At 38.8% G+C, this 24,711-nt stretch overlaps 1 protein-coding gene across 1 annotated transcript; it reads right to left on the bottom strand.

Annotated features, from left to right (window-relative positions):
* Positions 1-1,555: 1,555 nt before the first annotated feature.
* LOC105046050 (vacuolar protein sorting-associated protein 32 homolog 2) lies at positions 1,556-5,757 on the bottom strand. Its single transcript, XM_010924537.3, has 6 exons — positions 5,513-5,757; positions 4,323-4,422; positions 3,385-3,470; positions 3,208-3,299; positions 2,467-2,581; positions 1,556-1,951 (listed from the first exon to the last, which is right to left on the bottom strand). Exons 1-6 carry the CDS (start codon positions 5,588-5,590, stop codon positions 1,769-1,771), a joined length of 654 nt encoding a protein of 217 aa, XP_010922839.1. The 5' UTR covers positions 5,591-5,757; the 3' UTR covers positions 1,556-1,768.
* Positions 5,758-24,711: the final 18,954 nt, after the last annotated feature.

Here is a 24,711-nt window from a genome sequence, read left to right as displayed (position 1 = left end):
TCCTTCGGTGTTTTTGGAGGTCAAAGATTAGGAGAGGCCGTGACGTTAGCATTTGCCGGACAGACGCGAAAATGGGACAGGTAGTATCGATGAAGAAAGATAGGGGAGCCAGGGAAGGTCCAGTGAGTCCTAGAGGACCGTAATTTGTGACTAGGATTTGAGACGAACCTCCATTTTGGCTGGTGGGACTGGTGGGGTATATGATGTCTTCTCCTTTTGTTGCAGCATTATTCTTATTTTTTTCTTTTTTAAGAAAAAAAATTTATAATTTCAAAGGTCTAATCATTTTTTATGATGGATATATAGAGATTTATATGAATTTTTTTTTCAATAAAATTATATATTTATATAATATAAATATGAATACAATCAATAAGAACAGAAAATAGAATGTCTTGAGACTTATTCATTTTGACGTGAGGCGTATTTTCTAAGAGATAAATAAGATGGTTAATTGGGTAGCTTTCTACAGGTCAAAGCATATTGGCCCGGAGTCGCAGGAGACACCATTAAGACATCCTTATGACCGATGGGACTGGTTGTATTTACTCAAGACCACACTAGGGTGCAATCAGTACTTGCAAACATATGGGATATGATGGTGGTTCATGGTGATCGTATGAGTAATAATTAACATCTCAATTCTCAACAGCTCATATGTTAGCTTCATCGTCCCAGATTTAATTACCCAAAAAATGAAATGGTATTGCCGTGAATCTCACGTAAATCATCTGATGCTTCCAGTCCTTTTTTCCATCTGGATGGTATGGAGAAGTTTCGTGTGACAACCCCTCCTTTTCTGCTAGTATTGTATTTAAAAAGAAACGCAAATTGTAATCTCCTTTTTTTTTTTTTGGTAAGAAAATTGTAATCTCCTTTGTTATCGCATGGTTCATAGGGGAATGGAAAATGAGAGTTGAAACTTAGTGCATGGACAAAATACTGGATTTTATTGGATTACAATTCCCATAGAGACCAACATTTTGTATAACGTATCGAAAATGCCGGTACTCCCCAAATTATTACTGCATTTCATGATTTCTTTTGCCCATGGTGAGTAGGCGTCGGACGTATTTGAAATTTCGTTTGACAGCCGGGGAAGAGAGCAACCATTCGTGGATTTGTAAAGCTGCAAGACCATAGCACAAGGTATGTAAGATATTTTGTTTTTCGATTTTTCATGTTCTATTTTGGTTACACATGAGCCCAGATTTGCAGATAAATGGAACGGTTCTACATGCTATAATTCATGATACAGAAACATAATTCACTTATTCAACGTTCAACCTTTTATCTGAAATTTCTCTTCCCCAAGCCTAGTCTACCACGGACAATTCACAGAAGCTCATAAAGAGAACTGCTATATAAAAGTCCCCAAATTGCTAATGATAAATTAACTAAGGCAATCCAAGAGGAGCACAAGCAAACAAGTGCACAACCACCGCCCACATACAAAAAAACACACCAAGCAGAAGAAGAAAAACACGCAATCACATGCGCGCACACAAAAGGAACCAGTAAGAAAATGAGGGGGGAAAAAGTCAAAAGTTAAAAGTTACAAGATGCAACAAAGTTCATTTACTCAAGCATTAATTCGCTGAGGTCAATATTGATACAAGTTCTGTAGTTAGGTTCTGTTTCTCCAATATTTATGTACAAAAGACTAAAGAGTCAAGGCCAATATCATAAGGATCAGAAGCAAGACTTGAGATGGATGGCTGGATAAATGAAGAGACACTGAAACCCGTGCCAGCTATGAATCCTTAAGCTAAAGAGCCATTTCTGCCTGAAGTGCAGCCAATTCATCAACATTACTGGCTGGACGTGGGGTTTCCCTCTTGGGTTGACTTTGATTGGGCGATGGTGCTGCAGGGACTGCAGAAGGTGGCTGGAGGAGCTCTTCTTCCAATTCTTCTCCTTCAAGCTCTTCGAGCTCAGCTTCAAGTTCATCCTGTTCCAAGAATTTACTCACACAACTGAGTGAAAAGTTTCTGACTTATTTTAAGTATATGTAATCTATATCCAACTCAATCTTGGGAACCAGGACACCTCCTTGCCAGAAATCAAGATTGCAGTCTAAAAGTCATCAAGTTCTAGGCATTGAACCGACCGTTTCCTTTAAGATTGTAACTTCTGTTGAAAATGATATTAACTGTCTCTATATTGTTGGCTACGACAGAGATTAGCTCTTAAAATTAAATAATTACTTTGAAAAATTTGGTGATGAAAGTCCAAAGGGAAAACAAATGGGGGTCATTAATGCAAAGATTCCAAATGAAAACATGATCACTTGGATCTTTCATTCTCAACTTAGACCAGTTTCTGTGGTTCACTCCATTGCCTGTGCGTTTGCTCCAGTAATAGAGTTGCCTTGTGATAATTTCTCCCTAAATTCTTGTAATAAAATGGAAATGCTACAAGAAATGTACATCCAGACAGAAAAATTAAAAGAAGACGTTGTTAAACCTCGTCAAAGTCAGCTGCAGCACCCACTGGCGTTGCAAGTGCATCCTGTATCAGCCTCATATTTTCTGAATGCTCATTTGCTTGTTCCATGGTCTTCTCTATATCATCAACACTCCTGCATCATTGTTGCCAGGACCATGGGTTAGTTCACGAGCATGGTGTATAGTTTGTTAACACAGCTTCATCAATGAACCAAGCCACTAGCTTGAAAAATTATCCAACACTGGGATTGGTGTTCAGCTTAAACTTGCAATGAGTATCTAGAACTCATAATGCTTATGGCATATCTCTAACAAATGGCATTGCATGAGCATATTGAGAGTCAAGCTCATTTCAAAGGAATGCAACTGGATACATGCATAGATTGGAGTGTTGTGAAATTGATAAAGAGCCAGCATGTCGGCATCATAAAAAGATAGATGAACTCTATAAAATTTGTAAAACTCGTAGAACAATATTAACTTCTTGAACACTTTGGGAAGTAACACAACACTATTTACTGTGAGCCACTTAAGCAAGTGTTCAGAATCAACCTAAAGCATGCAGCAAAGAACCTCAACGGATAAGCATAATAGAATTCCTCGGTCATATCAATTCAAATAGCGACTTGGATATTATAGAAGCTTAACTTGAAAACTTCATTCAGCCAATGCAAATACAAGTTATACTGAATGGATTAATATATAAATTGTTCTCTTAACAAAACCCAATTTTGGAGGTCAGAAGGAAATGAAAGCTTACAGTGACTGTTGAATGGATTTAACAGCAGATGATCCTGTTCGCAGAGCATCTATGGTATCTGTAGTTGCCTTTGCCCCTTCAAGCACAATCATCTGCATAAAAATGCATAATATATTTATATCAAGTAATAGTTGTGCAATGAAAAAAAAAATGCTTGCTTATATCTAATACTTATACCTGATCATGAACTCGTAACTGGAAGTTCCCCAGCTGTTCTATCTGTGCTTCATATAACTTCTTTTTCTTTAGGCATTGAATAGCAGCTGCAAGAAAGCACAAGATGCTTTTGCAAAATAAGTTGTGAATATGTGATAAAAGAACAATAATCTGACTCCACAGCAAGTGCCACCAACTGCAAGTCAGAATGGCCCATGTCAAGCCAGTATCCACACTGGCACTAGGTTAGCATGGCAAACTTTCAAATATTTTCTTAATTCCTTCTCATCAAGACAGAAATTTTTAAACTTTTAAGTCCTTTCTTTTTCATCTTTTTGACATGGCTCCAAACATACTTCAGCATGGCCCAGGTACACGCCTATTGACACACCCCATGCCAGCTGCATCAAGCTCTTTAGAGATGTTTCCTTAGACTACATTGAACATGATCTAACTAAAGAGAAAAGATCATCCAATATTATGGTCGGCCTTGGATGTCTTGTTTAGCTAATTACTTCCTTTCTCTGGTAAGCAGTAGACAGTAAATAATGTCAAACCAGATGGTTCAGAACAATATTGTACACCATGTTTCAAGGACATGTTTGGACAGCAATCACATTCTTGGTACTATTAACTTTAGTAGCAACAAACACAAGGATTTTGTGATCCACAGAAAGGTTAAATAGTGCAGTAGATATACTCACAATAGACTGTATTTCAAATGCTTGCCATACAAGTTGGATAACCAATTCTCCGATAATCTAATCACAATTATTTTTCACCCAGATAGCTATTACAATGACCATGTACATACACTCAACGAATTATGACTGCCATGCCTTCACATACAAGGCAAGGAAACCATACTTCCTAAATGAAAGAACAACTTCGAAAAAGAATTTTTATTAAGATTACGAGTAAATTATCTCAGAAGTTATAAAAATGATAGAAGCGCATACCTTTCTTATTTTTCATTTTTGTGTAATCCTTAGCCTTTTCTACTTCTACAGAGATTTTCTTTTGAAGAACATGCTCTTTCTTCTCCAATGTTTCTAGCATCTGAAAGCAAAAAAGAATAATCATAAATTATAACTTAGGACAAAAGTGGTGTTTGGAAGGGGGGAAATGAGGCTTGTAGACAGAAAATAGACGATAATAAGAGCTACTGCTTGCAAAATTAGCTGGTGACCTGCACTAAGCATTTAATACACTTCTCCCCAAATAATTGAAAAATTAAGTAATTAGTTTGTCCTTTTCCTATCATCTTTTGGAACAACAAAACAAACAGAAATTCAGTTAACATACAAGCGTTCAATTACATCTAGACTAGTTTTCAATACTTATCCATAGCCTTCAATTTTTTTTCCTGTCCACTGTAGCTTAGCGTCGGAGCTTTATCATCTTCTTTTTGGCTTGTTTTTAAAATTGTTCATTAAAGTAAAGTTGGACACTTGGACAGGTACAGAAAAGCTGGTCTCCATAAACATCAACGAAAACCACCATGCGATCTAACAAGCAGATAAATAGCCCGGGCCACCAAATCAAATGCCAAAAAATAATAATAATAATAACACCCCAAAAGGAAAAGGTTTTCTTCCTGGAAGAACAAAAATTACCACCAAAAGGACCAACTTGTCCTGAAAATCTTGAAACTTGGATCTCTATTATATAGCGACTTCACAAGACATTCCCACAAGAATCTGAATCTATTTAAAGGTAGCAATATATCTTAATTTAGCACCCGGCAATCATCCTAAATCAAGGAAGCAAGCTTAGAAGCGCACTAATCACGCAACGCCCACATTGTTCCAAGTATATAGCACCCTCGATCCCCAAAGCAGTTTCCAAATAATGAATTCCAAGGGAAGTAAATTAGTTACAAACTTCTCTATACCTCTCCACAACCAAAGAAATCTTCAAATTTCACTGACGCAGCAAAAATTTTAGCCTCCATACACAGGAGCCAAAATAAAATAAAAAAACATTATATAAACATAAAAAGCCCTTGAACGCTTTTACTATCCCGGAAACAACAACAAAATTCCTTACCAAAAAAAAAAGGATTCGACCCCGTTTTTTAGTTCCCTGCATATAAACGAACGAAGAAAAAAAACCGCTAAAAAAAAGAGAGAGAGGGAATTACAATTACCTCGTGGAGACGATCTAGGGTGGAGAGGGCCGAGGCGGCCTTCTTCTTCTTGGGCTTCGTTAGCAGTCGCTTCAGCATCTTCGCGTCTCGGAGAGGGCAAAAGGGGAGGAGAATAGTAGTAGAAGAGAGAGGGCGAGAAGGACACCGACTAGCTCTTGACTAGAGAGGGAGACAGGAAGGGGAAAGATAAAAAGGAAGCCCAAGGGGAGAAAACGGGAGGAGTCCCATATGGAAAAGGAGCAGAAAACCACGATGGAAGGAACCGGGGCAAGTCAGGCAGTGATGTAGGAGAGCCACAAGTGTATTTTAATTAAGCTTTAACCTGCGAGAGTAGCAGGAGCAGGTGAAATACTCCTGTTTATTTATGTAAGCACGCAGGTGTCTCTTTCCTCGTGTACTGACATAGGTGGTGACTGGTGACCGGGGGGATGCTGCATGGCCCAACGAAAGCGGATATAAAAATTTTAAAAATAAATATCTCGATTTATTTATATTTATATTTATTTAAAATTATAATTAAATATTTTAATTTAAATTTTTTTACCCATCGATTTAGTGCAGTTCCGACGGTTATATCATTTTTACCGTAAGTCGATAGCAAAGATGATAATTTTTTCCATTATGATAGATATCCGATCGCTTAAAAGATAGGATGGATATATATTTTAGCAAAAATATCCAAAACAAATTTACATCGAATATAGATAATGGTACATTCTTTTCTAGATTCATCTCGATAGTATCTTTTATTTAAATTTAAACCTCTTCTCTCTTTCTCTCTCCTTATTACATCAAATCCGTCCTCACCCCCCTCCCCTCCTCTCTCTCTCTCTCTCACACATTTACATGAAACTCACCCCCAACTTCCCCCCTCCCAACCCAATGACCTAGCCACCTTGACACCCAAGCGACGCTACACCACTACAGTGGCTCGATGATCGGCGAGTCTCCACTCCTCCCTCATCTCTAGCGGCGGTCCGACAGGTCCCCACTCTCCTCCCCCAACCCTAGTGGTGGCGGCCCAGTATCGGAATCCTTGCCATTATCTAAAATAAAGGAAACATCTTCACCCGATGTTAGAACCCTAAACATCATCTTCGGCTGCTCCAAGCCTCCCACCTGACTGAGACTCCTAAGGATTGAAAAAACAGAGGAAACATTGGGGGAAACATAGGAAAAATCAACCAAAACCAAGGAAAGATGGAAAAAATTAGAAGGTGAGAACTTTTCCCACGTAGATTGATCTTTTTTTCCCCTTTTTGCTTCTTTTTCTTTTCATTTCATTCTTTTTTTGGAGATCGTGGGGAAGGAGAGCACCTGAGGGAGATCAGTGGGGTTTTTAGGTTTCGATTGGAATTTTTTTCTCATACATATGGGATTTTGTGTGAGTTGTGGTAGTGTGAGTTGGTCCTTTGAGGTTTTGAGAGCTTAATCTTGGTGGAAGCATGATATTTTGTAGGATTTGGGGATGGGACAGCAAGCAGTGGTGGGGTGGCAATGGAATAGGAAATGGAGCAGGGCGGGCAGTGGTGGGATTTCGAATATACTCAAGCTGACCCAACCTATTCTTGGAGCCCGATCCGACTCTATCTGAGATGGATATAGATATGATTTTTTCCTATCAAGATGGGTACGAGCATCTGTTAACTCGATCCATTGCCACCCCTAACTGGCAAAGATTCTTTAAAGTGCATATCTAAATATTGAGAATTAGACAAAATCCATGCATGCTCCTGCTATTTGATTATAAAGCATTCTAATTTAGTAAAATTTATTAAATTATAATCAGATCTTATGTAAGGCTGATTTCTTACTTGGTTTATTCACCTAGTCGTTTCTTATTGGGCTTACTGGGCCCAGAAGAAGGACTCACATGTGAAGCACGTGAGTCAGGGAGGAGAGAAATATGACTCCTAATAGGAGTCGCCTTCTTTCTCTGAGTTCAATGAAAAGTGGGCTCTTCTTCTTTTAAGTCCAATTCGGAAACAAATCATCTGAACCTTGATTTTACCTATTTAAAGAGTCCTCTATCCCTTCCTCTAGAATCCAGACTTGAGATCTCTCGATTGAGCCAGATTTTAATTTTTTTTATCGAAGGAATTCACCATGATTTCAGGCATGAGATCTAATTAGTAGTGAAAGTAAGGTTACTAAACCATCCTCCTTTTTTTCTTTCTAGCCTTTGGGCCACTATCATTGCTCGGATTTAATTCGAAGAGCCATCAAACAGGCATATATAGGTCTCCCCTCTTTTGGATTTTCTTTTCCTTAATTTGCCGACCATCATTAGCCATGGCCATGGTTAAGGTTGTGACCGTTGCCACTACCGAATGCTACCATAAGTCATTGGCCTGGCCTCTCTTTATGTTTGGAAAGAATACAGGAGGAGCTCCCCTATTCTGAAGAAGATATGAGAGTTCTTTCCTCTCTCTCTTTGCTCTTCTCTTTTTTTTCTCTCTCTCTTCCTACTCTTGCTCTCTCTCATCTTTTTTCTCTCTCTACCTGATTAAGAGGACCTAGTAGTGGGTCTTGGTTCCTTACTTTCCAAACCCTGAGTTAACCCCCAGTAGAGGGTTTTGAACTAGCCTCTTTGTGACCACATACATGTTGAGTCACATCCGATTAGTGCTAGATATTCTTGAACCTCATCATTAACAACTCTATCTTGCCCTGCTTACTTTGGTCTAACTCATTTCATAATCCATTGATTACTTAGACCAAAATCACTCGGGTTATTGGGTGTTGTTACCTGATTTATTATGTCTCTAATTTATTCTATAATTAGTTCTAATTATTATAAATTCTTGGATCTTGATTTAGTGCTATAAGGATCTGATCAACTGTATAAAAACATTTATGTTCTAATCTCTAAGTTAAGATAAATACTTAAATCTTTATTTATTAATTAGTCAAGTATTATATAGGATCGAGAAATTTGAAATTAAAAGTACGTTGGATGTTAAAGCTTTGAAACCTAGCTAGGAATCTAATAATAATTTATCATGTATTATGCTGATGGTTGATTGAAAATGAGTTGGAATTATGTTGATTGATTTAGCATTCTAGGCATGGACTAATAAAAATTATGATCAAGTTTGTCTTCAATAAAGATAAGAATTCTTAGACATTGATCATCTATTTATATAAAAACTACTTTTGTGCATTAATAATTTTGCTCTATATATTTTTTTATAGTTATATGGTATATTCTTATTTGTTAAGTATATATAGCTATGTATGAAGTTATGTATCATATATTACTGATCCTAATTTGGATGGATATTATTACTAATATACATTGAATTTTGCTAAAAAATATGATCTTGAATTATAATACTGAACAAACATATAATTAAATTATGTGAATGAATGTTGGGTTGTAGTATTCTAGGCTAGCCATTTTGTTGATACTGCACCATGAGCTAGAAATATGATTGTAGTAGTCTAGAGTTGAGCACTTGTGGTTCTCTGGACTAGTCATTTTATTGATATATACCCCGCAATAGGCTAAAAGTATAGTTATAGTAGACCGTGGGGCTAGCCACTTTATTGATATCCGTCATGGACTAAAAACATAGTTATAGTAATCTAGAGCAAAGCACCTAAATATTATCAGATCCAATATACAATAATTCATAATAATTATTTATATATAATTTATTATATAAAAAGATATATGCTGTGCATATTTTATGATCGGAGATATATCTTGTGGCATGAGATCTATATAAATAACAATATTGATATTTTTTTATTTATTATTATATTGATATTGGTGTGAATTTTTACTGAGCTATAAAGCTTATACCTCTTTTTCTTTCTATTTTCAAAATTATAAAATACATGTACTTAGTTATGATTGGGATCATGGTTGAAAGGTTAAATAGATAGAGCATCATCTGATTGAATTTTGTAAATTATATAAATTCTATTATTTTGTTAATATAGAATATGTTGGCAAGAGACATCGCCTGGCACCGGAATGGGCTGGAATTGTTGGTGAGGTGGGCCTCCTGGGTGCAACTTGCAAAAAAATCCTAATCAGAGTTGGCTCCAGCGAGGACCCTCCGACGCTCAAGTCAGAATCTCATTCAACAGGTGGAGGAGCATAAGGGAGGTAGAGTTCTTGCATACCTTTTATGGGGGTCCTCTTTTATAGTAAAGAATCGGAGCTTCAGTTGGCAAGTTGGTTGGCATGATCAGGTTCGTTGGGCACGAGATTGTCACTCGATACTTTCAAAATATGACGAACATGGTTGCCTTATCAATTCAGTAATAGCTGTTGCCTGGTGGGTGCCATGTTTTGAATGTAGTTGCCAACTTAGGCATTGTGGAGGCGAGGAGTGGTCAGCGACGATAAGGGGTCGGTCGCTCTGTGTCATAGCTGGGATCTGCTCTATGATGCATGAGTGGTTGGTCGAGGAGTTGTCGATGGTTACTCATGAGGGTTGCTGAGCCACTATCAATGAGTGGGGCTCCAGCCGGCTCTAATCAGGCAGTTGTAGTGGACCAGTTGGTGAAAGTGATTGTCGACCCAAGGTCAGCGTAAGATGAAACCAACCGACCTTGGATCGTTAGAGATCTTTATTGACGGGCCTAACGGATATGGTCAATTTGAGCTTTGGGCCTTTTCATGAATTCAGCCCATATGAGATTTCTCCCAATAGAATATTTTGTTGTGAATTGAGATTATTAGTATTCACGGGCTTTAAGATTATAATGAGTTTTGAGATTTTACTCTAAGGAGTATGCAGTCATGTCGCATGGTCAATCCAAATATTGGGTTCAGATCGTGACATCTTATCAATGAAAAAAATAAAAAAGAAGTTAAAGAGAGGCATCAAGATAGGAATAGGAGTGCAAATGGGTCGGATCGGACTGGGTCATGAGTGATCCTAATCCGACCTAGTCCCTTGATTGTGTCCTAATGTTGGACTCAGACCCAATCCAATTGAAAATCGGGTTGGATTGGATCGGGTCCATAATCTAAAAGCCTGTCCCATTAGATTATTTGGATCGGATCGGATCCATATATAATCTAGTTTTAATCTAAAAATTTTAGATCCGGCTCGGATCCAAATTCTGATCAGGCCTTGTTTGTATGATAAACCAACAGATGCGAAGTTTATGACAAAAAAAAATAAACATTACTTTACTTTGGCTATTAATTTATAAGTAATTTCATAAAATTTCACAATCAAATTGAGTAAAACTGTATGAAAAATAACAATACTACAAGAATATTTAAAATTCTAATCCTACTTTATTTATTCTATAGTTTACATATTGGATTCAATACTGAAATCGGATCGAATCGGGTTGGGTCTGAATTCAATAAATCCAGACCCGATCTGAAATATTGAATAGGTTCAATTTTAGAATTCGACCTGATCCCATGGGTCTTTTAAAATATGTTGGATCGGGTCTAAGTGGGTCGGGCTGGATTGGGTCATGGGTCGACCCGACCCATTTGCAGCCTTAGGCAGGAAAACTTGCCACGAGAAATCTGATCTTGGAGGCAAGTGATAAAGTCGGTTGTTGTTGCTCCAATTCGTGCTCTAGGTGTTGAGCATGGGAATTAATTGGAGTACACCGTTTGATGGGATGGCAATTGGGATATGAATGTTGCTCTGAAAATTCAAATTACAAGTGCATAGTCTTGTACCATGCATGCTGTTGAAATGAATTTAGAGGGTAGTGTTGCCGTCTTGTTTCGGTGGATAGTCGACAGTCGGTTTGAAGCCAACTAGGAGTTGTGCCTATTAGTTGGTAGTGAGATTGTCAAAGAATAACATGTCGACGTTGGAGAAGATACGCACAGTCAAGATCAAGATGAAGGGCGATGATAGAGTTTAGAATAAGATGGTGCTAGACTCCGCTCGATGTCAAAAAAAAAAAATCTGCAAAACAAGTCCCATCGGAGGTCGCTCCGGTGAAGCTCCTCTGACACTCATATCAGTAAAATAGCACAAGAGGAAAGAATGATAGAATCTTTGGGTTTTGAGATAGTGCATCTATCATACATGGAGGGGTCTCCGCTTATCTTATCTTATAACGGGAGCAAAATAAATGATGAGAGGACAGACGATCATATTAATCATGTTCTATCGTACGGCATCACATGGTACTATATGGGCATCTTTAAATACTGACGATGAATGTACCTTCTATTCAGCGTGCTCTTGACGGTGGACGCTACCGGATGTAGGGCATAATAAATGACCCTACAAGCATATTTAATGAGATCGTAATATTCCATCGCGACGTGCAGCTAGCCGATCAAGGTATGACGTCTGAGTGACATGATCTTGATGTGACATGTCAGAGTTGTATGATGGCCACATTCGATACTCAGTTAGTCGGTAGAGGTCCATATTGTCAGAGTCGGTAGGATGGGATTACTGAGGTGCCTTATCTTCGTTTGGCATAGTCAGCTGTTGACCGACCATTAAGTCGGTTACGACCGAGCGCTGCTGGAGGGAGCTTTGTATATCCGAGCTGGATTGATTGTCGGTTAGTCGATATAGTTTTCTTAGTCAGCTCAGAGATGAGAAGACAGGGTAGTTGGCTAAGTGATGGGGATCTACCCCAACACTTGCCCCCAACTTTCGAGTCTGACTTAGCAGCTAGTTGGACGAGAGGAGTTTGTCTTCGGACCATCATGAGTTGCTTTACCCAACTGCCACTCAATCGATACTTCGTGGGATGGACTGTCATCTTCTCTTTTCATGCAACGATGCTATCCCATCATAGATCACGCGATAATAAATACCACGAAGCTCGAGATGATCTTCTGTATAAATGACAGGAGATCGACTGGCAAGACAATAATGAGCATGCGTACCCGAGTCATCCGCATGTCAACCGCCCATTGGTCTGATCTATGATCACGCGGATTGAGCTTACTCGGCAAGATTCGAATGGTGGTGCACCGAACGAACGTCGGAAGGATTGATCGAGATTGCCGCCATATGTCATGATCTTCGGGTTAGGCATAGTATTCGATGTCGATCCTGACCATTGAGAGAATTTATATGTAGGGATTGATCTTTTTCCATTTCTGACTCCACTATTGTCGCTCCGCCTCGAGTCCACGCTGCTCCCTTCTCTGTCGAGAGTTTAGCCGCTGGTGAGTCACCTCCTTCGATGCCGGTCTCCTACCGCCATTAGCCTTTGTCATTGGTTTGCTTCCCCTCCTTAGAGGTTTCTATAAGGGTTCTTCTTCTTTTTGGTCTTCTCTTGTTAGTCCTTTCCATGACTTCTTCTGGTAGAGAGTTTGGAGATGAGAATCCGATCGACGATCAGAGTTCTCGGGCTCCAACCACCCAGAGAGCGACCAAAGAGATTATTCGAGATGAGCCCGATGAGGTGTCTCTTTGGCAGGGTCAATCAGATCCGGATGAGTTAGATGAATAGCCAACTATCGAGAATACCTTTGGACCTCTCGTGGAGAGATCCGAGCTAACTGAGTCAGTCGTTGGCCGACTAGGGGGATACTATCACATCTCAAGTCAGTATCGGTTGATGACACCCGACGAAGGAAGTCAGATCATTCATCCTCCTGATGACTATATTGCCATCTATAGGGAGTTCCTCCGATCAAGACTCTGATTTTCTCTTTACCCTTTCTTTGCCAATATTTTTGACCTGTAAGAGGTCGTTCCTGCTCAACTCGCCCCCAACTCTATTCATATCCTTTCTTGTTTCATCGTTCTTTGTCACCTTCTTTAGATTGAACTCCAAGTTTTCTTATTTCGGGCTATTTTTATTCTGAAGAAATATCTCCGAGAGTGGGGATGGTGGTTTTTCTGTCCTCAACCCCGATAATAACTTTTCAAAAAGCTTCCTTCTTCTATTCATGGGTGAAAGAGTAAGTTCTTCTACATTACCGCTAACCATCCGTGGGGCTTTGATTAGACCTGGACGACTCCAAACCTTTCTCTGAATAGGAATGATGAAGTCCTGAACAAGAATTAGGAGACATACGAAAAGCTATTCGAGGTCCAGGTCCCCATGCATCAGGAACTGCTCAAGGAGCAGTCCCTTTATGACATCGGGATTAGCCCGACTAGCCATCTCGGTAGTTTTCTTTCCTATAGATCTTTTTGTGATTTTTGCTTTATTCGTAGGCTAATCTTTTTCTCTTTTTGTTGCATTCATATAGACATGCAGATCACGATGGGATCTCTGAAAGAGGCGGTCTGGAAGAGGACCAAGGCAGCATTTGGGCTCGATGGCCCATCTCGACCATCGAAGAAGCCGAGAGAAGAGTCTCCAATTTGGGAGCCAAGAAGTACACAGCCGCCATCGCCATCCAGAGCACCGATGGTGCACTTGTCTCCACCACCTTCCATCGAAGTCATCGCAGTTGCGGCTTCTCCCTTGGCTGACAATGATGTGGTGGTCATCGAAGCACCGACGAGGTCGGCGGAAGCGGTGTAAGCCCTTCTGGTCCAAGCCGAATCCAGAGGAAGTCGGGCAGCAAGTTGAGAAGCTGCCGATAAGGGTAAGGCACCAATGCTCCCCCATTTCACCATGGACTACGGTCTGGATATGCCTTTTGGAGAGCCGACGATCGCGATCGGGATGTACTTCAAAGCCACCGATCAGGTGCTCTAGGACCACCAACTCATCGGAGAGTTGGTGAGAATAGTCATGCTTCCTGCAGATTAGGAAGTCAAGAAAGTGCACCCAGTCTCGAAGATCCAGTCGGATGCCTATATGTCACTGATCGGGGTAAGTATTCGGGCTTTTTTTATTTGGTATTTTTCTTTTTAGCTAAGTAGATGACTTAGCCTTTTTTTTTTATTGCAGATGATTCACAACATCACAATATTATCGAAGGGATTGATCAAGTCTACTCAGGTCAACCACGACTTGGAGGATCAGGTCCAGACTGCTCGTGTGCTGGCCAAAGTTTCTGACGAGCTCCTCCAAGCTATCGAGGAGCGAGAAAGAAAGAGCAGAGAGAAGATTTCTTTGCTAGAGGCTGAGTTGGCAAGTCTGGTAGCCCAACAGAGAAATAAAAAGGAGGACTTCAAGAAGCTGAAGATCGATTATCAGAAGGAGATGGAGTCGGTTGAGAGCACCCTCACTAAGGAGAAAGAAAGGGTGCGGAAGGCGAAGAAGGCTGCCAAGGAGGTCGAGAACGCCGCTAAAGAAGTCGAAAATGCCATCGAGAAAGCTGAGAAGACCATCGTCGAACTTCAAGAGAAACTGACGGTGGCAGAAACTCGAGCCCAGAAAGCTGCTTCTCAGGTACTGGTCGAGTTTCGCAAGTCAAAAGAGTACAAGGATGAGCTTGTTGATATCGGTATGGATGCATTTCAGCTCAAATTTATGGAGTGCAAGAAGCAGATTCACCACCTCGTGTCCTAGATGGATCTGAGCTCCATTCAGCTCGACAAAGAATCGGACGAGCCGGCAGACAAAGATGCAGAGGCCGAAGAGGACCATCCCCAACCGACCATTTGAATACCTCATGTACTCTTCTCTGTATCTATAATGAACTTCTCCAAAATAAAATAAAATCTCTTTCCACCCCTCTTTTTTTTACTTTCTTGGCAATCTTTCCACAAAATTGACTGAGTAATAGAGTCAGTAATAATGCAATGCACTCAATTGAAAATAACAGACTGACTAAATCACAACCAAACTGATAGATTTGATAGAATCTTCTAAATCTTGTGATCGATAATAAAATAAAATAGTCTATAGGAAGCGGCGAACCGAATAGCTTGTAGTCAAATTTGAACTTGAGAAAATTTTCCAAGTCATATAATCGACTCTCCTAGGCGGACTCGGCCAGAGCAAAATCGTAATTGTAAATTATTCACCGTAGATTTTCCTGTTAAGTAGAAAATTATAGGTGGTTTTTGTTTAGGACCGATAGATCCTTGGCTAGTCGGTGTTGAGCCGACTTAATATAATTTATTTTCGTCGGGTTGTATGACGAACTGTAACTCTTATACTTGCGGCCCTTGAGCTGTTGTGAGTATGGTGGCAGTTGTCGTATCGTGCGGCTCCAGTAATCGGGTTTTAGCCGATTAACACAATGATTTCATCTAAGTCTCGCATTCAACCTGACGCTGCAGCTTTTGACAGATGCACTTATGGTTGAGGGACTCACCTGTTGTTAAGAACGGGCCCACTACCAGCTTCGTTAATAGGGTATGAGCCGACTAGTGCTTCATAGGGTATGAGCCGACTAGTGCTTCATCGGGTATAAGCCGATGAGGGAGTAGTTGTATTGCAGTTTGCTGAGAATTTGAATTGTAAGATATATAATTTACAAGAAAAAAGATCTTTTTATTTGACGAAGGCATTCTTATTGATAATACATTCATAGGTTTTTGATATTCCAGGTTCGAGAAATCTCGATGCCATCCAAATTTTCAATTTTATATGTCCCTGATCGTAGGACTGCTGAGACTCTATAGGGACATTCCCAATTTGGAGATAACTTTCCTTACTCAGTGGGCTTGAAAATTTTCATTTTTCTTAGGACTAAGCCTCCAACTCAGAAGATTTTTGACTTAACTCGAGAGTTGTAATATTGCGCTACCCTTTGTTGGTAGGAGATCATTCTTAGTCAAGCTTATTTCTGAGTTTCTTCGAGCAAATCCAAGTCTGCTCGTCTCTTATCCGAGTTGGTTGATTCATTATAGTATTCCACTCGAGTTGAAGGAAGGTCAATTTCAACTGAAATCTTGACTTCGGTTCCAAATGCCAACTCGAACGGAGTTTCTCTAATCGAAATCCGAGGAGTCGTTCGATAAGACCATAGGACACTATGAAGCTCATCGGTCCAGCTTCCTTTAGCTTAACTAATTTTGATCTTTAGGCCTTCAAGAATCATCCTGTTGGTCACCTTAGCTTTTTCATTAAATTGAGGATGTTCGATCGAAGGAGCTTGTGGATAATATGATACTTCGCATAGAACTCTTCAAATATGGTATTGTTGAATTATCGATCATTGTCGGTGATGATTGCTCGGGGCAGACCAAATTGGTAGATAATGGATTTTCAAAGAAAGCTGGTAGTCTTCTGTTCTATTATCTGTGCTAATGGTTCGACTTCGACCCACTTAGTAAAGTAGTCGATGGTCACTATGAGAAATTTTTTTTATCCACTGGTAGGCGGGAATAGACCGAGTAGGTCCATACCCCATTGGTTGAATGGCCAAGGTACCGAGATGGCCGTAACATGGCAAGATGGGAGCCTCTGAAACTTGATGAACCTTTGACATTAGTCACACTTCTGCACCAAATCATATGCATCTTTCTGCATAGTTGGCTAGTAATACACTTGCTAGAGGATTTTGTAAGATAGTGACTTGCCCTCCAAGTGGTTGTCACAAATGCCTTCGTGCACCTTCCAGAGGGTGTAGTCGGTCTTGAAAGGTTGGAGACACTTGTGCAGGGATAGAATGCTGACCTTCTGTAAAGTTGATTATTAATGATTACATATTGAGTTGCCAATCTTTTTATTCGACATGCCTCGGCAGGATCAATCGGTAAGACTCCATCCGTCAAGAAATTGATAAACAGATCAATCCAACTCGGCTCTTCTCCAACTTCAAGCTAACGGATTTCTTCTTTTGAGTCAATGCTCAGGCTCTCGAGATGCTCGATGAAGATTTTTCTAAGGTCTCCGTAACTAGAGGTGGCAAGAAGGGATAGAGAGTCAACTCGGGCATTCTCAGAGCGAGAGATGTGAGAAATTTCGAAGTAGTCAAGATATGATTGTAGAGATAAGCCTTTGTAGATATCTAGAGAGAACAGGATCTCGAGCCGCATATTCTCTTCGAGACTGTTTGATGATGAGTTGCGAATCGATGAATATCCGTAGGCACTTAACATCAAGATCCTTAGCAATCTTGAGTCCGACTATTAGGACCTCATACTCTGTCTGATTGTTTGAAGCCTTAAAGTCAAATTGAAGAGCATATTCGGTCACCATCCCATCAATATTGGTCAAGATTAGGCTTGCACCGCATCCTTGAGCATTTGAAGCTCCATCAACATGCAAAATCCAGACGGACTCTTGAGTCTTCCCGAAGGAGTTGCCATTGACTTGATCATTGTTCGTTGGGATACACTCAATGATGAAGTCGATGAGAATCTGGAATTTCATTCATGTTCTTGAGACAAAAGAAAGGTCGAACTCGATGAGCTCGACCGCCCACTTTGCCATTCTCCCCCAAGTATCTGGTCTGTGAAGTAGAGATCTTAGGGGGAGGTTGGTGAGAACTTTTATTGAATGGGCCTAGAAGTAGGGCAGTAACCGTCGAATAGTAGTCACGATTGTAAAGATGATCTTCTCCATCCTAGAATATCTTATTTCGATGTTAAGCAGTACCTAACCTATATAGTAGATGGGCCTTTGCACTATCTTCTTCTTAGACCAGCACCAAGCTGATGGCTTCAGAAGTGATTGCCACATACATGAGTAATTCATCGTCGATGCTGGGCTTCGTCAAAAGTGGAGGAGATCTGAGGTATTGCTTTAACTCATCAAAGAATTTTTGACACTCCTCCATCCAGATGAAGTCTTTCATTTGCTTGAAGGTTTTAAAGAAAGGGAGGCACCATTCCACAGACTTGGAGATAAATCGACTTAACGATGCAATTCACCTCACCAATCTCTGAATGTCCTTCCGAGAAGTAAGAGGTTTCATGTTGAGAACCATCTTGATCTTCTCAGAATTGCTCTCAATGCTTCTCTTTATCACCATAAAATCGAGAAACTTTTCCAACGTGACACCAAAGGTGCACTTAGTCAGGTTTAGCTTCATCCGATGCTTCCTCAGGGTGTCGAAAGCTTCGACCAGATCACTGATGTGGAGGGTAGCTTTAGTACTTTTCATGAGTATGTCATCGATGTAAACCTCTATATTGCACTCAATTTGACCTTTAAAGACTTTATTAACGAGTCTCTGATATGTTGCTCTGATATTTTTGAGGCCGAAGGGCATGACTTTGTAGCAGCACAAACTTTTTTTGATGATAAATGCTGTCTTCTCCTTATCCTCGGGTGCTATTTGAATTTAATTAAAGCTAGAGAAGGCATCCATAATGCTGAGTAGCTGATATCCAAACATCACGTTAACTAGCTAATCTATTCGGGGGAGAAAAAAGCTATCCTTGGAACAGACTTTGTTCAAGTCAGTGTAGTCGATGCAAATCCATCATTTACCATTTACTTTCTTGACCATAACCACATTCGCAAGCCAATCCAGATAGGTTACCTCACGAATGAAGTCAGCTGTCAATAGCTTGTCAACCTCTTTATTAATGGCCTTTTGTTGCTCGGGAGCAAAGCTTCTCTTCTTTTGTCTCACCGGCTTGTGGTTAGGATCAACGCTTAGTTGATGGATAATAACTTCTGGAAAGATGCCCGGTATGTCTGAGGTAGACCAAGTGAAGGTGTCAATATTTCTTCTTAAAAAATCGATCAGCTCCTCTTGCAATTGCTTGCTCAGTGAGGATCCGATTTGAATAGTTTTAGTCGGATCTCTACCATATAGGAGAACTAAGATGAGCTGTTCTGTGGGTTCTCCTCGACTTTTAGTTTCTCTCTGATCCAGTCTATCATCGATGAGAAGAGTTTCAACTGATTTTTTTTATTGCTAGTGATTAAGTAGCATTATCAGACTAACTATTGATCTCCTCGCATCTCATCGGGTTCATTCCTTGTCAAAAAACATACGAGCAGATGATAAATTGAGATGATCGCTCAGAATGCATTCAATCCAGACCGCCCCAGGATGATGTTGTAAGCGGACGAGACCCAGACTACGAGAAAGTTGGGGTGAATGGTCGATTGCCGAGGTGGTTGCCCGATCGTGATGGGGAGTTCGATCTCATCCTCCTCTTTGATCGATCTCATTCTCCACCTTGATCGAGTCACCTGTAAACCCAACTAGAGGAACATTAATGGATTTGAGAAGTTTAGCAGAAAGCCGTCGCATCCGAGAGAAACAATCATAAAAAATTACGTTAGTGAAACTTTCATTATCGACAAGATATTTTTTTACATCATAATTGGCAATTGTCATCGATATGACTATAGCATCATTGTGAAGAGTTTGGACTTCTCACAGATCTGCTTCAGTAAAAATAATATCGTTGTCGGTGTGCTGGTGCTTGGAAGTGCTTCCATGGTCTTCTGCCCCTTGGAGTCATGGTCCCATCAAGATCATGTTGATCACGCCTGCTGTTGGTGGGATGTGAGCCTGCTCTTCGGGTTTCGGACAAAGTGGATCGAAAGGTAGCTATGTAGGGCGTTCCTATGCATACTTCCTAAGATATCTCCACCTTATCAGGTTCTCAATCTCGTTCTTCAGCTAGTGGCACTCCTCTATATCATGTCCATGGTCATGATGGAAGCAGCAGTAGCACTATCAATCATGAGATTTCACTCTTATTGACAGGGATCGATGAAGGAAGCTTTCTCCTTCTATTTCCATCAGACTTTGCGATCAAGAAGCAGTCAGAGGAGTGTAAAGGTCATACCTGCCCACAAAGTTCTTAGGCTTCTGGCTTAGCTAAGGAGAGCCTTATTCTCGGCACGAATCCGACTGGGCTCCTCGGAGCCTCCTCCCTTCCTTGCCTTCTTCTTCTAGCCCTTTCCTTCAAACTGGTATCGGTCAGTCGCGGCTTCCTTAGTGCGAATATACTTCTGTGCACGCTCGAGGAGTTCGGCATAGGATCAAAGAAGCGTCTTGTCTAGAGAGTAGGTGAACTTAGAGTTTCGGAGTCTCCACTTTATCGCCGCAATGGCCGTCGCCTCATCGAGGTCTTTGACCTTCAGGGCGGCGGTATTGAAATGCATCACAAACTCTCACAAAGATTCTCCATCTTGTTGGCAAACAAAGAAAAGACTGTCAGTAGTTCTGGGCACTCTTTGGTTTGTACCAAAGTGTGCCATGAACAGTTGCTTGAACTGTTCAAAAAAATTGATGCTTCCCGACTGTAGCCCCGAGTACCACGTCTGTACAATTTTTTAAAGCATAACCGAGAAAACAATGTGAAGGAGGGCGTTAGATGCCCCTTGTAGAAGCATGAGGACTTTGTAGCTCTTAAAATGATCGAGTGGGTCTGTGGAGCCGTCATATGGTTCGATTTATGATATTTTAAACCGACTAAAAACTGGCTCATCGAGGATCGATCTTGAGAAATGTAAATTCATACTGACGCCAAATTCATTGATTGGGTTGCGATGGTTGGTTTGGAGCCGTTCCAGACAGCATTCTATCTCCTTCAATTTTCGATCGTACTCGTCCAACCATTATTGCAACACATCAGGATGCTGCAAGTAGCCAGGAGTAGAGCTTTCCCCAGAAGAAGAAGATCTCAATAAGGACCGCGGCCTCTTCCCCTTATACTGAGTTCGTCGTGGGAAACGTGGGGACCAACGATCACTAGAATCGGCATGTGAAGCGCGCTGAGATTTCGAATGTGGTGGCCGTCGGGCAAGCGGAGAACTCGCTCGATGGGAATGCTACGTAGAGTGTCAGGTTAGAGATAGCGATCGATGGCTGCATCTGGAAGGCGCATCACACACTGCGACCTCTCCCAGCTGTTGTTGTTATTGTTGTTGGAGACCTTGAACAACCTCCGTCAAATTTTTCACCTGCTATACTTAGACAGCAAACCCAGGGTTTACCATCACCGACGGTCGTGAAGCACTCGGCTTTTCATGGATTGTCGGAGGTGCATCACACCGTGATGAGCATCAAACTAAACCAGCAGAGACATTCTGCGCCCTTGTCTTGGCAATGAAGGTCCTTGAGAGACTTTCCCTACTTGGCGCGTCAAACTATTGCGGTCTTGTTTCGATGTGTAGTCGGTAGTTGATTTGAAGCCGACTAGGAGTTGCACTTGTCAGTTGGCGGCAAATTACTGAAGAATGACGTGTCGACACCAAAGAAGGTACACACAGTCAAGGTCAAGACGAAGAGCGATGATAGAGTTTAGAGTGAGATGGTGCTGGGCTCAGCTCAATGCCAAAAAAAGAAGATTTGCAAAACAAGTCCCACTAGAGGTGACTCTGGTGAAGACCTTCTGATGCTCAAGTCAGTGAAATAGCTCAAGAAAAGAGAGTAACAGAGTCACTGGATTTTGAGATAGTGCATCTATCATACCTGGAGAGGTCTTCGCTTACCTCTATTTATAGAAGAAGAAAAATAAATGATGAGAGGACAGGCGATCATGTCTTATTGTACGATTTCGTATGATGCCATGTGGGCATCTTTAAATACCGACGGCGAGCATACCTTCTATTCGATGCGCTCGTGACGATGGACACTACCAAATGTGGGGCATAACAAATGATCCTACAGGTGTATTTAATGAGATCGTAGTATCTCATTACGACGCACAGCTAGCTGATCAAAGTATGGTGTCTGAGTGATATGACTTTGATGTGGTCTGTCAGAGTTATATGATGGCCATATTCGGTGTTCAGTTAGTCGGTAGAGATCCATATTGTCAGAGTCGGTAGGATAGGATTATCGAGGTATTTTATTTTTGTTTGGCATAGTCGGTTGTTAATCGACTATTAAGTTGGTTATAGATCGAGCATCGTTGGAAAGAAAGTTTTGTATATTTAAATCGAATTGATTATCGTTTAGTCGATGCAGTTTTCTTAATCAATTCAAAGATGAAAAGGAAGGATAATCAGCTAAACGACGGAAATCTACTCCAACGCGTAGCAATGAAGAGAATATAGCAATAATGATGACTGCTGGTCCTTTTAGTCCCTCTAGTGCTTCGAAAGCCTTAATTTTTCCAATGGTTATAACTGGGATTCATATTGTTCTCAGCACTTAAGGCACTTTTAATGAAGACAATGGCCTCCTCGTGTCTGCACTGCTAACTGTCACGTTGGCGAAGGCGAGGAACGGCAGGAGGATGGAGGCAGGAGGATGGACTAGAGCACCCGCGTGATGGATGACTAGTATAGAGTTGGGATACGATAGGTTAAATCAGCCGGGAACCTTTTGTCTTTTCCAACCGCATTATTTGACTAGCAAAACACATGTATTAAGTCAAAAAAAAAAAAACAAGGACTACATGACATGTAGACGTTGATGAAAACGTACACAATCTTGTACGTTCAGTAATCCTTGCAAAAATGATAGTGTCAAAATCAATACTTATTAATTTTTTTTATTCCGTTTGTCAAATTTTTCAAGAGAACCCTTCTTAATTATCCTAAAACATGAGTTACTTGTCTCACCATTCTCACCTGGAGCGCTCTCCTCCTTTCCCATCGTAGCCCGCTTCCAAAACTCCCAAGCAAAGTAGACTTGGGAGTTCATTACCTAAATAATTTTTTAAAAAAATTATTTATTAAAATAATATATTTTTTAATTTATTTATAAAAATAATATAAATATATAAAATATTATTTTAATCTCCACGTCACCATCTTTTTTACTCTACATGGACTATAAAAAAAAATTAAAATCATCATTTAAAATAGTATTTTTAAAAACACTATTTCAAACAGCAACTTCAATTTTTTAAAAAAAAAATAAAAATAAAAATTATAATTTTAAATTTATAAAAAATAAAAATTTTAATTTTGATTCAAATAAAAATCATCATTTCAAATTACTTTCTTCATTTCAAATTAATTTTTTTAAAAAATATCTAAAAAAATGAGTCTAAAAAAATAAAAAAATAGAAATTATAATTCTAAATTTTAAGAAAATAAAAATTTTAATTTAAATTCAAATAAAAATCATCATTTCAAATTAGTATCCCCATTTCAAAATAATTTTTAAAAAAAATACGTCAAAAAAATAAAAAAATAAAAAACACCATAAAAAAGAAAAAATTAGAAAAAAATAAAAATTATAATTCTAATTTTTTTTTAAAAATAAAAATTTTAATTTTAATTCAAATAAAAATCACCATTTCAAATTAGTATCCCTATTCCAAATTAATTTTTTTTAAAATATCCAAAATAAAAAATACCTCAAAAAAATAAAAAAATAAAAAAAAAAGCATTATATTTTTAAATTAAAAAAATAAAAAATTTAATTTTAATTCAAATAAAAAACACCATTTCAAATTACTTTCTCCATTTCAAATTAATTTTTTTAAAAAATATCTCAAAAAAAAGAAAAAATATCTAAAAAATAAAAAATATCATAAAAATAAGAAAAAATATAAAAAATATAAAAAATTATAATTATAATTTTAAATTATAAAAAAATTATAATTTTTATTTTAATTTAAAAAAAATTACTGTTTCAAATTACTTTCTCCATTTCAAATTAATTTTGTTAATAAATATCCTAAAAAAAGTACATCAAAAAAATTAAAAAAATAAAAAAGGCTATAAAAAAGGAAAAAAATAAAAAAAATTGAAAAAAATTATAATTATAATTTTAAATTTAAAAAAAAAATTTAATTTTGAGACAAATGAGACACATAAGACTCTATGTATCCTTATCCATAAAACATAATATCTGATCACTTGAAACAATGTTTACAAAAATAGGTTTAAATATAAAAAAATAAAAAAATATAAATTTTAAATTTTAAAAATAAAAAATAAAAATTATAATTCTAAATTTTTTAAAAAATAAAAATTTTAAATTTAATTAAAATAAATTTTAATAAAAAAATAAAAAATAAAATAAAAATTTTAATTTTAATTCAAATAAATTTAAAAAAAAAAATAGAAAATCAATCCGTATCATCCTCATATCGACTTATAGCAGCCCAAATCGCATCGCACCGAGTGGTTGGTAAAAGCACCATAATGTATCAGAATCTTACCGACCTATATCGATCTATACCGCACCGTACATAGCTATTCGTACCCATACCAGATCTAGATGTACCAGTGCGATCCGATTCATCTCATTTATCGAAAAATCAGCTTGAACTTTGTTGGTTCCCCACCGACTTGTCTGATTTAGTTTATTTTTAGATATTTTAAGAAATATAATTAAATTATCTAACATATTATTATTATTTGCATTATAATTTCTATAGCCCTTTTAGCATAACTTTTTCTTCCCTAATGTTCTGAGACATATGAGAGTTTGTGTATCCATGTCCACAAAGCATAATATTCGATCATTTGAAATTAAATAATATAAAATAAAATTAATAATTAATAATATAAAATAAAATAAAAATATCAAGTATATAAAAAATAGTACAATAAAAGTTTCA

This window comes from Elaeis guineensis, chromosome 5 (assembly GCF_000442705.2).
Source record: "Elaeis guineensis isolate ETL-2024a chromosome 5, EG11, whole genome shotgun sequence".
Taxonomy (NCBI): domain Eukaryota; kingdom Viridiplantae; phylum Streptophyta; class Magnoliopsida; order Arecales; family Arecaceae; genus Elaeis; species Elaeis guineensis.
Note: the sequence above shows the minus strand (reverse complement) of the source record. Positions and strands in the feature narration are given on the sequence as shown.

Bases quoted from the DNA above. Each gene is read 5' to 3' on its own strand.
- LOC105046050 (XM_010924537.3), bottom strand. From the start codon at position 5,590: ATGCTGAAGCGACTGCTAACGAAGCCCAAGAAGAAGAAGGCCGCCTCG. The intron at 4,423-5,512 runs GTAATTGTAATT...TTTTGCTTTCAG, and splicing joins CCCTAGATCGTCTCCACGAG to ATGCTAGAAACATTGGAGAA. The intron at 3,300-3,384 runs GTATAAGTATTA...ATTTTTATGCAG, and splicing joins AGTTACGAGTTCATGATCAG to ATGATTGTGCTTGAAGGGGC.